This window comes from Phocoena sinus, chromosome 2, assembly GCF_008692025.1.
Source record: "Phocoena sinus isolate mPhoSin1 chromosome 2, mPhoSin1.pri, whole genome shotgun sequence".
In the NCBI taxonomy this organism is placed as follows: domain Eukaryota; kingdom Metazoa; phylum Chordata; class Mammalia; order Artiodactyla; family Phocoenidae; genus Phocoena; species Phocoena sinus.
Genome location: NC_045764.1, coordinates 123,256,609 through 123,269,164, shown reverse-complemented (window position 1 = coordinate 123,269,164; position 12,556 = coordinate 123,256,609). Strand labels below are relative to the sequence as shown.

General features: G+C 35.5%; 1 protein-coding gene across 3 annotated transcripts in view; it reads left to right on the top strand.

The window, feature by feature from the left end:
* MIS18BP1 (MIS18 binding protein 1) overlaps window positions 1-12,556 on the top strand; it is a 68,342-nt gene that overhangs the window by 40,424 nt on the left and 15,362 nt on the right. For all 3 annotated transcript variants that reach the window (XM_032621784.1, XM_032621785.1, XM_032621783.1), the window contains 3 exons: window positions 526-689; window positions 6,584-6,744; window positions 8,762-8,910. In XM_032621784.1, coding sequence (XP_032477675.1) covers window positions 526-689; window positions 6,584-6,744; window positions 8,762-8,910 — 474 coding nt within the window. The remainder of the gene's footprint in view (window positions 1-525; window positions 690-6,583; window positions 6,745-8,761; window positions 8,911-12,556) is intronic.

Here is a 12,556-nt window from a genome sequence, read left to right as displayed (position 1 = left end):
TCTATTTCAATTTTCATTTCCCTCAGTTAAGTATTATATCTAAAATATTGTGTTCTATAAATTATAATAGAATGAAAGCAAGCATAACACTTTTTAATAAGAGTTTGTAACATGGAATATATAGAAACTAGGAGCTTGTCTTCCAATATAGTTAGCACCAGTAAGATTTGTGCAGCAGTGTACAAAAGTTAGTCATGCTAGAGTCCCCCCAAAGATCTAATCACTGATTAGTTGGACTTAGGAAAAAAATGTTGAAAGATTGGGCATGGTTTTTCAGGTTTAATAGACTACAACAAAATAGAAGGCATCTACTAGATATGTACACTTACATCTTTGTATTTTAAGCATTAGAGTAGGTTATTAAGTGGAGAGAATACTATCTTCTTCCTAAATAGTTATCTAGAATGATTTTGATAAAATTCCTTCAGCTCAGTAATTCTCCTTGATTTAGTAGTATGCCTTCAGAAGGTTATTTTTTTATTGAGTTGAATTGCTTGTTCTTTAACTGTTTTTGGTCTTCGATAGTGCTTTTGCATCTCTTCCAAAGCACAAGCCTGGTTTCTGGTCAGAGGTGGCTATGGCTGTAGGTTCTCGATCTGCTCATGAATGCCAGAGGAAATACATGGAAGATCCCCGAGGAAAAAGATCTCAGAAACATGTCACCAAGAAAAAGCCAGTCAACCCCAAAGGTAACCTTTGTAGGAAATAGTTTTTTCCTAGTTCTCAGTATCGATTTCTTTTTTTGAATTTTATTTATTTTTTTATACCGCAGGTTCTTATTAGTCATCCATTTTATACACATCAGTGTATACATGTCAATCCCAATCTCCCAATTCATCACACCACCACCCCCCTGACACTGCTTTCCCCCCTTGGTGTCCAACGTTTGTTCTCTACATCTGTGTCTCAATTTCTGCCCTGCAAACCGGTTCATCTGTACCATTTTTCTAGGTTACACATACGTGTGTTAATATGCGATATTTGTTTTTCTCTTTCTGACTTACTTCACTCTGTGTGACAGTCTGCAGATTCATCCACATCTCTACAAATGACCCAATTTCATTCCTTTTTATGGCTGAGTAATATTCCATTGTATATATGTACCACATCTTCATTAATCATTTGTCTGTCGAGGGGCATTTAGGTTGCTTCCATGACCTGGCTATTGTAAATAGTGCTGCAGTGAACATTGGGATGCATGCGTCTTTTTGAATTATGGTTTCCTCTGGGTAACCCAGTAGTGGGATTGCTGGGTCATGTGGTAATTCTATTTTTCGTTTTTTAAAATTTTTTAAGGAACCTCCATACTGTTCTCCATAGTGGCTGTGTCAATTTACATTCCCACCAACAGTGCAAGAGGGTTCCCTTTTCTCCACACCCTCTCCAGCATTTGTTTGTAGATTTTCTGATGATGACCATTCTAACTGGTGTGAGGTAATAACTCATTGTAGTTTTGATTTGCATTTCTCTAATAATTAGTGATGTTGAGGAGCTTTTCATGTGCTTCTTGGCCATCTGTATGTCTTCTTTGGAGAAATGTCTATTTAGGTCTTCTGCCCATTTTTGGATTGGGTTGTTTGTTTCTTTAATATTGAGCTGCATGAGCTGTTTATATATTTTGGGGATTAATCCTTTGTCCGTTGATTCATTTGCAAATATATTTCCCATTCTGAGGGTTCTCTTTTCGTCTTGTTTGTAGTTTCCTTTACTTTGCAAAAGCTTTTAAGTTTTATTAGGTCCCATTTGTTTATTTTTGTTTTTATTTCCATTACTCTAAGAGGTGGATCAAAAACATCTTGCTGTGATTTATGTCAGAGAGTGTTCTTCCTATGTTTTCCTCTAAGAGTTTTATAGTGTCTAGTCTTATATTTACTTCTCTAATCTATTTTGAGTTTATTTTTATGTATGGTGTTAGGTAGTGTTCTAATTTCATTCTTTTACATGTAGCTGGCCAGTTTTCCCAGCACCACTTGTTGAAGAGGCTGTCTTTTCTCCATTGTATATCCTTTACCTCCTTTGTCATAGATTCATTGACCATAGGTGCGTGGGTTTATCTCTGTGCTTTCTGTCCTGTTCCATTGATTTACATTTCTGTTTTTGTGCCCCTACCATATTGTCTTGATTACTGTAGCTTTGTAGTATAGTCTGAAGTCAGGGAGTCTGATTCCTCCAGCTCCGTTTGTTCCCCTCAAGACTGCTTTGGCTATTGGGGGTCTTGTGCCTCCATACAAATTTTAAGATTTTTTTGTTGTAGTTCTGTGAAAAATGCCATTGGTAATCTGATAGGCATTGCATTGAATCTGTAGATTGCTTTGGGTAGTTAAGTCATTTTCACAATATTGATTCTTCCAATCCAAGAACATGCTATATCTCTCCATCTGTTTGTATCATCTTTAATTTATTTCATCATTGTCTTATACTTTTCTGCATACAGGTCTTTTGTCTCCCTAACTAGGTTTATTCCTCGGTATTTTATTCTTTTTGTTGCAGTGGTAAATGGGAGTGTTTCCTTAATTTCTCTTTCAGATTTTTCATCATTAGTGTACGGGAATGCAAGAGATTTCTGTGTATTAATTTTGTATCCTGCAACTTTACCAAATTCATTGATTACCTCTAGTAGTTTTCTGGTGGCATCTTTAGGATTCTCTATGTATAGGATCATGTCATCTGCAAACAGTGACAGTTTTACTTCTTCTTTTCCAATCTGTATTCCTTTTATTTCTTTTTCTTCTCTGATGGCCGTGGCTAGGACTTCCAAAACTATGTTGAATAATAGTGGCGAGAGTGGACATCCTTGTCTTGTTCCTGATCTTAGAGGAAATGCTTTCAGTTTTTCACCATTGAGAATGATGTTTGCTGTGGGTTTGTCATATAGCCTTTATTATGTTGAGGTAGGTTCCCTCTATGCCCACTTTCTGGAGAGTTTTTATCATAAATTGGTGTTGAATTTTGTCAAAAGCTTTTTTTCTGCATCTATTGAGATGATCATATGGTTTTTATTCTTCAGTTTGTTAATATGGTGTATCACATTGATTTGCGTATATTGAAGAATCCTTGCATCCCTGGGATAAATCCCACTTGATCATGGTGTATGATCCTTTTAATGTGTTGTTGGATCCTGTTTGCTAGTATTTTGTTGAGGACTTTTGCATTTATATTCATCAGTGATATTGGTCTGTAATTTTCTTATTTTGTAGTATCTTTGTCTGGTTTTGGTATCAGGGTGATGGTGGCCTCATAGAATGAGTTTGGGAGTGTTCCTCCCTCTGCAATTTTTTGGAAGAGTCTGAGAAGGATGGGTGTTAGCTCTTCTCTAAATGTTTGATAGAATTCACCTGTGAAGCCATCTGGTCCTGGACTTTTGTTTGTTGGAAGATTTTTAATCACAGTTTCAATTTCATTACTTGTGATTGGTCTGTTCATATTTTCTGTTTCTTCCTGGTTTAGTCTTAGAAGGTTATACCTTTCTAAGAATTTGTCCGTTTCTTCCAGGTGGTCCATTTTATTGACATAGAGTTGCTTGTAGTAGTCTCTTAGGATGCTTTATATTTCTGCAGTGTCTGTTGTAACTTCTCCTTTTTCATTTCTAGTTTTATTGATTTGAGTCCTCTCCTTTTTCTTGATGAGCCCGGCTAATGGTTTATCAATTTTGTTTATCTTCTCAAAGAACCAGCTTTTAGTTTTATTGATCTTTGTTGTTTTCTTTGTTTCTATTTCATTTATTTCTGCTCTGATCTTTATGATTTCTTTCCTTCTGCTAACTTTGGGTTTTGTTTGTTCTTCTTTCTCTAGTTCCTTTAGGTATAAGGTTAGATTGTTTGAGATTTTTCTTGTTTCTTCATGTAGGCTTGTATAGCTATAAACTTCCCTCTTAGAACTGCTTTTGCTGCATCCCATAGGTTTTGGATCATCGTGTTTTCATTATCATTAGTCTCTAGGTATTTTTTGATTTCCTCTTTGATTTCTTCAGTGATCTCTTGGTTATTTAGTAACGTATTGTTTAGTCTCATCATGTGTTTGTGTTTTTTACATTTTTTTCCCTGTAATTGATTTCTAATCTCATAGCATTGTGGTTAGAAAAGATGCTTGATATGAGTTCAATTTTCTTAAATTTACTGAGGCTTGATTTGTGACCCAAAATGTGATCTATCCTGGAGAATGTTCCGTGCACACTTGAGAAGAAAGTGTAACCTGCTTTTGGATGGAATGTCCTATAAATGTCAATTAAATCTGTCTGGTCTATTGTGTTTTAAAGTTTGTATTTCCTTATTAATTTTCTGTTTGGATGATCTGTCCATTGGTGTAAGTGAGGTGTTAACATCCCCCACTATTATTGTGTCACTGTCGATTTCCTCTTTGAAAGCTGTTAGCAGTTGCCTTATGTATTGAGGTGCTCCTATGTTGGGTGCATATATATTTATAATTGTTATATCTTCTTCTTGGATTGATTCCTTGATCATTATGTAGTGTACTTCCTTGTCTCTTGTAACATTCTTTATTTTAAAGTCTGTTTTATCTGATATGAGTATTGCTACTTCAGCTTTCTTTTGATATCCATTTGCATGGAATATCTTTTTCTATCCCCTCACTTTCAGTCTGAATGTGTCCCTTGGTCTGAAGTGGGTCTCTTGTAGACAGCATATATATGGGTCTTGTTTTTGTATCCATTCAGCAAGCCTGTGTCTTTTGGTTGGAGCATTTAATGCATTCATGTTTAAGGTAATTATTGATATGTATGTTCCTATGACCATTTTCTTAATTGTTTTGGGTTTGTTTTTGTAGGTCCTTTTCTTCTCTTGTGTTTCCTGCCTAGAGAAGTTCCTTTAGCATTTGTTGTAGAGCTGGTTTGGTGGTGTTGAATTCTCTTAGCTTTGGCTTGTCTGTAAAGCTTTTGATTTCTCCATCAAATCTGAATGAGATCCTTGCCCGGTAGAGTAATCTTGGTTGTAGGTTCTTCCCTTTCATCACTTTAAGTATATCATGCCATTCCCTTCTGGCTTGTAGAGTTTCTGCTGAGAAATCAGCTGTTAACCTTATGGGTGTTCCCTTTTATGTTATTTGTAGTTTTTCCCTTGCTGTATTCAATTCTTCTTTGTCTTTAATTTTTGCCAATTTGATTACTTTGTGTCTCGGCGTGTTTCTCCTTGGGTTTATCCTGTATGGGACTCTCTCCACTTCCTGGACTTGGGTGGCTATTTCCTTTCCCATGTTAGGGAAGTTTTCGACTGTAATCTCTTCAAATATTTTCTTGGGTCCTCTCTTTCTCTCTCCTTCTGGGATCCCTATAATTTCCAATGTTGTTGGCGTTTAATGTTGTCCCACAGGTCTCTTAGGCTGTCTTCATTTTTCCTCATGCTTTTTTCTTTATTCTGTTCCATGACAGTGAATTCCACCATTCTGTCTGCCAGGTCACTTATCCGTTCTTCTGCCTCAGAGTTATTCTGCTATTGATTCCTTTTAGTGTATTTTTCATTTCAGTTATTGTGTTGTTCATCTCTGTTTGTTTGTTCTTTAATTCTTCTAGATCTTTGTTAAACATTTCTTGCGTCTTCTACATCTTTGCCTCCATTCTTTTTCCAAGGTACTGGATCATCTTCAATATCATTTTTCTGAATTCTTTTTCTGGAAGGTTGCCTATCTCCACTTCATTTAGTTGTTTTTCTAAGGTTTTATCTTGTTCCTTCATCTGGTACATAGCCCTCTGCCTTTTCATCTTGTCTATCTGTGAATGTGGTTTTTGTTCCACAGGCTGCAGGATTGTAGTTCTTGCTTCTCCTGTCTGCCCTCTGGTGGATGAGGCTATCTAAAAGGCTTATGCAAGTTTCCTGATCAGTATCAATTTCTGATCACTCATTAGATGTATTTTCTATTTATCCATGTGTTTTATTATAGGTATTTTTTGTTGTTTTTAAAATTTTAAAGCTAGGAAGAACTCCAAGGATCATCTGTTTAATTTTTAAGTCTGACCTAGCTACTTACTTACATCAATAGTAGCCTTAGCAGCCTTGTGCTTTGAGTTTGTTCTAGGAAATCTGCAGTTGGATCCAGAGATTTCAATAACTGGATTATTGTTCTAAGGGTCTAAGTTAATTTGAGGCCACTTGGGTAGGGCCCCCTAGTAATTCATAAGAAAACTCAGAATAAATTTAGTTTTTATAGTCCCTAGTTGTACACACTCCTGGCCAGGGTTTCTGCCAGAGAAGTCCTATACCAGGCTTTAGGGAATATTCAGTATCCCTGTCCTAATTCAATAAGGTTTATATTTTAGCAAAATCAATAAGTTAGGTAGTCAGCGAGAGAAGTGTGAGAGGTAACCTTTCTCACAGGTAAAGAACCTTTTCAACCTCACGCTACCTAATCCTAATATAATTTCTTCCCGAGTAGTCTTGTAATCTAATCACATTGCACAGATCCCAGTGTAGAAAGAATCATTTGTTATATTAGAGGCTTGGAAATATCAACAACAGAGACTGAGTTTATTTAATGTAAATACACAATTCAGAATTTGCAAAGGTTGTTCACTTTATAGAGCAGTTAGTATAAATGACTAAATCCTTATCAAAATGTTTTGCTGACTCTTAAGGCAAGATCAGTGATTCTGATAAGAAGCAAACTATTAAGATAACTGCCAAAGTGGGAACTCTTAAAAGGAAGCAGCAGATGAGGGATTTTCTGGAACAGTTGCCAAAAGATGACCATGATGATTTTTTCAGTACAACACCTTTGCAGCATCAAAGAGTACTGGTAAGCATCTTAAATGTATGAAATCATTGTTTTCTTTATACTGACTTTTATATCTTTCATTTTATGTATGGTTAGTGTTCATCCCTAATATTTAGGCCAAGGATTGATAGCCCTCACTGATATGCCAAAGTATAGTATAGTAAAGTATAGTATAGTATAAGAAGCATTCTGATGCCATTCTCATCAGTGGCCAGAGTCTCCCCTTCAGTGGGGTTCAGAAGTAATGGTTGTAGAACCAAATAGAAAATCCAGAGATAGACCAAACATATATATTTAAAATTCATATGCAGTGAGGCAAACTTAAAAAGGGGGGGTGATAAGAAAAGATTATTACCTACTGCATAGTAAATTGGGAGGAGGGATTAAGTGACAGCATAAGATTGACAGATTTGAATGTATACAAGAATTTTTGTAGTATGAAAAATCACAAAACTAAAAACTTCAGTGACTGGGATAAAATATTTGCAACAGATAAAGACAATAATATGTATAATATGAAGAACTCATTCAGATGTTACTGGAATAATAAAAAGTATCAAGCTCACAGGAAAAAAGTAGGCAAGAAAAATTTAAAAGGCTGAATGAACACTTAGGGGCATTTTAACTAGCTATCAAAGGAAAACAAAGTAAATTATATACCTTCTAAATTACAGAATCTTTTAAAAAAATAAGTTAAAATATTCACTAACAAAAAGCAGTAGGCATGTTGATATAGTCATATGTCAGTGTATACATAATTGAATCTTATCTTTTGGAAAGCATATGAGAGCCATAAAGATTATATCTATTCATGGGAGTTTATCCTAAGAAATTCAAAAGAAGGCAAAAACCTTCACAGAGATACTCCTTGTACATTTATCTTCACAGCAAAAAGCTGAAAACAATCTGTATATCCAGTAAGGATGTACTTCATAAACACAGTTAAATACAGTGCAAATATTAAGTGCAAATCTGAGACTTTGTAGACTCTAAATATAAAATGTTAAGAATATTAAGATTAAAGTAATGCAAAAATGGATGTATATAGACAACTGGACTATTAAGCATAAAAACTGAGATTTGTTTTAGTGAGCTACACTTAAGGGTAATTTTTTCATCTACCCATTTCACAATGTGGTTAAATCATCTCCAATTTTAAAAGGCTACACAGTGCTTTAAGAATTTAGTAATAACATCATTATCTGGGCTCTCTTTTTGCCTACACAGGTTATGAAGGAAGGTATTTTAAGGGAGCCATCTGAGAATCATACTGTGTTCTTTGCACAAAAACCATGATCCCTTAGGCATTGTACCCTTTATATTATTCCCCCATCATTTCAGGTTCTATATTTGTTTTGGCCTAAATGCAACAGTAGCAACATTTTGAAAGCAATAGAAATAGAAAGCAGTGAATTAGTTCATTTTCTGTGGCAGAAGTCCACTGTTTCTAAGGTTTTAATATAAAGGTAAGTAAAATCTTAATTAAGGATTGAATTGCTGTTTATTGGAAATATATGCACACAAAAAGTTTAATACTGCTTGACTGTCTATTTAGTACCAAGCATAATAGTAAATCAGTTACAGTTTTGTTTTGTTCTGTCTACACAGAGGTCAGCATACTTGGTGCATAGGCCAAATCTGGCATATCACCTTTTTTTGTAAACAATATTTTATTGTAACACAGACATGTTAGCTATGGCTGCTTTCCTGCTTCAACAGCAGAGCTGAGTAGTTGGAATAGAGACTGTATGGACCACAAAACCCTAAAATATTTTCTGTCTAACTCTTTACAGAAAACATTTGCTGACCCTGGTCTACACAGTGCTAGAAATGTGTGTCCATTACCTCTGTTTTACACAACAGAAACTAAGTTTTTTAGAGGCCAAGCCTCTGTTCTCTACCTACTAATATTTTTAGTTACTCAGTTGTGAAATTATAAGACAGAAAACAACTTATCATCCCCCCAAAAAAACAATTTGTGATAATGAGGAATTCCGTTTTTAGGAGTGGCTGTCAGTAATATATATTTGCTTTCTAGTTACCAAGTTTCCGGGACAGTCAAGAAGAGGATGATATTCTGCCAAATATGGACAGAAATCCAACAACTCCATCATCGGTTATCTTTCCACTGGCAAAAACTCCTCAGTGTCAGCATGTCAGTCCTGGCATGCTAGCCTCTATAAATAGGTAAGTATTTGTGCATATGATACTGTAATTCTCTGCATCAACTTTTAATATTCCATGAGTTGAAGAGAGTAGATGTCAGTAATGAAAGGAGTCATCATTATTTTTAAAAACTCATGAAAGAATAGTTCCTAGAAGTCAAGGATGGACAGTTTCCACAAGGAGGGATGTTATTCAATAGTGTCAGTACACAAGTGACACTTTACATTAGATTCCAAATGGGTCAAAGTTTTGCCTGTAAAGAATTAAACTATAAAATATACCTTAAAAACACCTTAGAGAATTATTTTATAACCTCAGAAGAACCAGAAGCCACTAACAAAAAGTATGATAAAGTCAACGATACAGAAAATAAAACATTTTACCTGGTACCAACCACCATAAACAATCAAAAGACAAATGACAGTCTGAGAAAAGAATCTGTGGAACTCATCACAAGAAAAAGGCTAATTTCTCTGTTATAACACTCCTACAAATAAACAAGAAAAGGAAAGCCATTCTCATGCATTACTAGTGAGAAGGTAAATTAGTTCAGTCTCTGCAGGCAGTAATTTGTTGATATCTATCGAAATTATAAATGCATATGCTCTTTGACTTAGCAGTCCCACTTCAAGAATTGTGAATGTACAACTAATTCATTGCAGTATTGTTTATAATGACAAAAGACTGGAAACAAATGTCTATCAATTAGGGACTAATCAAATAAATTCTGATATATTATGTAGCCATAGACATTAATGAAGAAATTCTTTATGTACTTATGGTAAAATGTCCAAGATATATTAAATGCAAAAAGTTAGATGTGGTTAATTATGTGTTACAATTTTTTTTTTTTTTTTTCATTTTATTTTTTTTTTTTATTTTTTTATTTTTTAGTAATTTTTTTTTTTTTTTTTTTATAAACATCTTTATTGGGGTATAATTGCTTTACAATGGTGTGTTAGTTTCTGCTTTATAACAAAGTGAATCAGCTATACATATACATATGTTCCCATATGTCTTCCCTCTTGCGTCTCCCTCCCTCCCACTCTCCCCATCCCACCCTTCCAGGCTGTCACAAAGCACCGAGCTAATATCCCTGTGCCTTGCGGCTGCTTCCCCCCAGCTATCTACCTTACTACGTTTGTTAGTGTGTATATGTCCATGACTCTCTCTCGCCCTGTCAAAACTCACCCTTCCCCCTCCCCATATCCTCAAGTCCGTTCTCCAGTAGGTCTGCGCCTCTATTCCTGTCTTATCCCTAGGTTCTTCATGACATTTTTTCCCCTTAAATTCCATATATATGTGTTAGCATACGGTATTTGTCTTTGTCTTTCTGACTTACTTCACTCTGTATGACAGACTCTAGGTCTATCCATCTCATTACAAATATCTCAATTTCATTTCGCTTTAAGGCTGAGTAATATTCCATTGTGTATATGTGCCACATCTTCTTTATCCATTCGTCTGATGATGGGCGCTTAGGTTGTTTCCATGTCCTGGCTATTGTAAATAGAGCTGCAATGAACATTTTGGTACATGACTCTTTTTGAATTTTGGTTTTCTCAGGGTATATGCCAAGTAGTGGGATTGCTGGGTCATATGGTAATTCTATTTGTAGTTTTTTAAGGAACCTCCATACTGTTCTCCATAGTGGCTGAACCAATTCACATTCCCACCAGCAGTGCAAGAGTGTCCCCTTTTCTCCACACCCTCTCCAGCATTTATTGTTTCTAGATTTTTTGATGATGGCCATTCTGACTGGTGTGAGATGATACCTCATTGTAGTTTTGATTTGCATTTCTCTAATGATTAATGATGTTGAGCATTCTTTCATGTGTTTGTTGGCATTCTGTATATCTTCTTTGGAGAAATGTCTATTTAGGTCTTCTGCCCATTTTTGGATGGGGTTGTTTGTTTTTTTGTTATTGAGCTGCATGAGCTGCTTGTAAATTTTGGAGATTAATCCTTTGTCAGTTGCTTCATTTGCAAATGTTTTCTCCCATTCTGAGGGTTGTCTTTTGGTCTTGGTTATGGTTTCCTTTGCTGTGCAAAAGCTTTGAAGTTTCATTAGGTCCCATTTGTTTATTTTTGTTTTTATTTCCATTACTCTAGGAGGTGGGTCAGAAAGGATCTTGCTGTGATTTATGTCATAGAGTGTTCTTCCTATGTTTTCTTCTAAGAGTTTGATAGTTTCTGGCCTTACATTTAGGTCTTTAATCCATTTTGAGCTTATTTTTGTGTATGGTGTTAGGGAGTGATCTAATCTCATACTTTTACATGTACCTGTCCAGTTTTCCCAGCACCATTTATTGAAGAGGCTGTCCTTTCTCCACTGTACATTCCTGCCTCCTTTATCAAAGATAAGGTGTCCATATGTGCGTGGGTTTATCTCTGGGCTTTCTATCCTGTTCCACTGATCTATCTTTCTGTTTTTGTGCCAGTACCATACTGTCTTGATTACTGTTGCTTTGTAATATAGTCTGAAGTCAGGGAGCCTTATTCCTCCAGCTCCTTTTTTCGTTCTCAAGATTGCTTTGGCTATTCGGGGTCTTTTGTGTTTCCATACAAATTGCGAAATTTTTTGTTCTACTTCTGTGAAAAATGCCAGTGGTAGTTTGATAGGGATTGCATTGAATCTGTAGATTGCTTTGGGTAGTAGAGTCATTTTCACAATGTTGATTCTTCCCATCCAAGAACATGGTATATCTCTCCATCTATTTGTATCATCTTTAATTTCTTTCATCAGTGTCTTATAATTTTCTGCATACAGGTCTTTCGTATCCTTAGGTAGGTTTATTCCTAGATATTTTATTCTTTTTGTTGCAATGGTAAATGGGAGTGTTTTCTTGATTTCACTTTCAGATTTTTCATCATTAGTATATAGGAATGCCAGAGATTTCTGTGCATTAATTTTGTATCCTGCTACTTTACCAAATTCATTGATTAGCTCTAGTAGTTTTCTGGTAGCATCTTTAGGATTCTCTATGTATAGTATCATGTCATCTGCAAACAGTGACAGCTTTACTTCTTCTTTTCCGATTTGGATTCCTTTTATTTCCTTTTCTTCTCTGATTGCTGTGGCTAAAACTTCCAAAACTATGTTGAATAAGAGTGGTGAGAGTGGGCAACCTTGTCTTGTTCCTGATCTTAGTGGAAATGCTTTCAGTTTTTCACCATTGAGGATGATGTTTGCTGTGGGCTTGTCATATATGGCTTTTATTATGTTTAGGAAAGTTCCCTCTATGCCTACTTTCTGGAGGGTTTTTATCATAAATGGGTGTTGAATTTTGTCGAAAGCTTTCTCTGCATCTATTGAGATGATCATATGGTTTTTCTCCTTCAATTTGTTAATATGGTTTATCACATTGATAGATTTGCGTATATTGAAGAATCCTTGCATTCCTGGAATAAACCCCACTTGATCATGGTGTATGATCCTTTTAATGTGCTGTTGGATTCTGTTTGCTAGTATTTTGTTGAGGATTTTTGCATCTATGTTCATCAGTGATATTGGCCTGTAGTTTTCTTTCTTTGTGACATCCTTGTCTGGTTTTGGTATCAAGGTGATGGTGGCTTCGTAGAAGGAATTTGGGAGTGTTCCTCCCTCTGCTATATTTTGGAAGAGTTTGAGAAGGATAGGTGTTAGCTCTTCTCTAAACGTTTGATA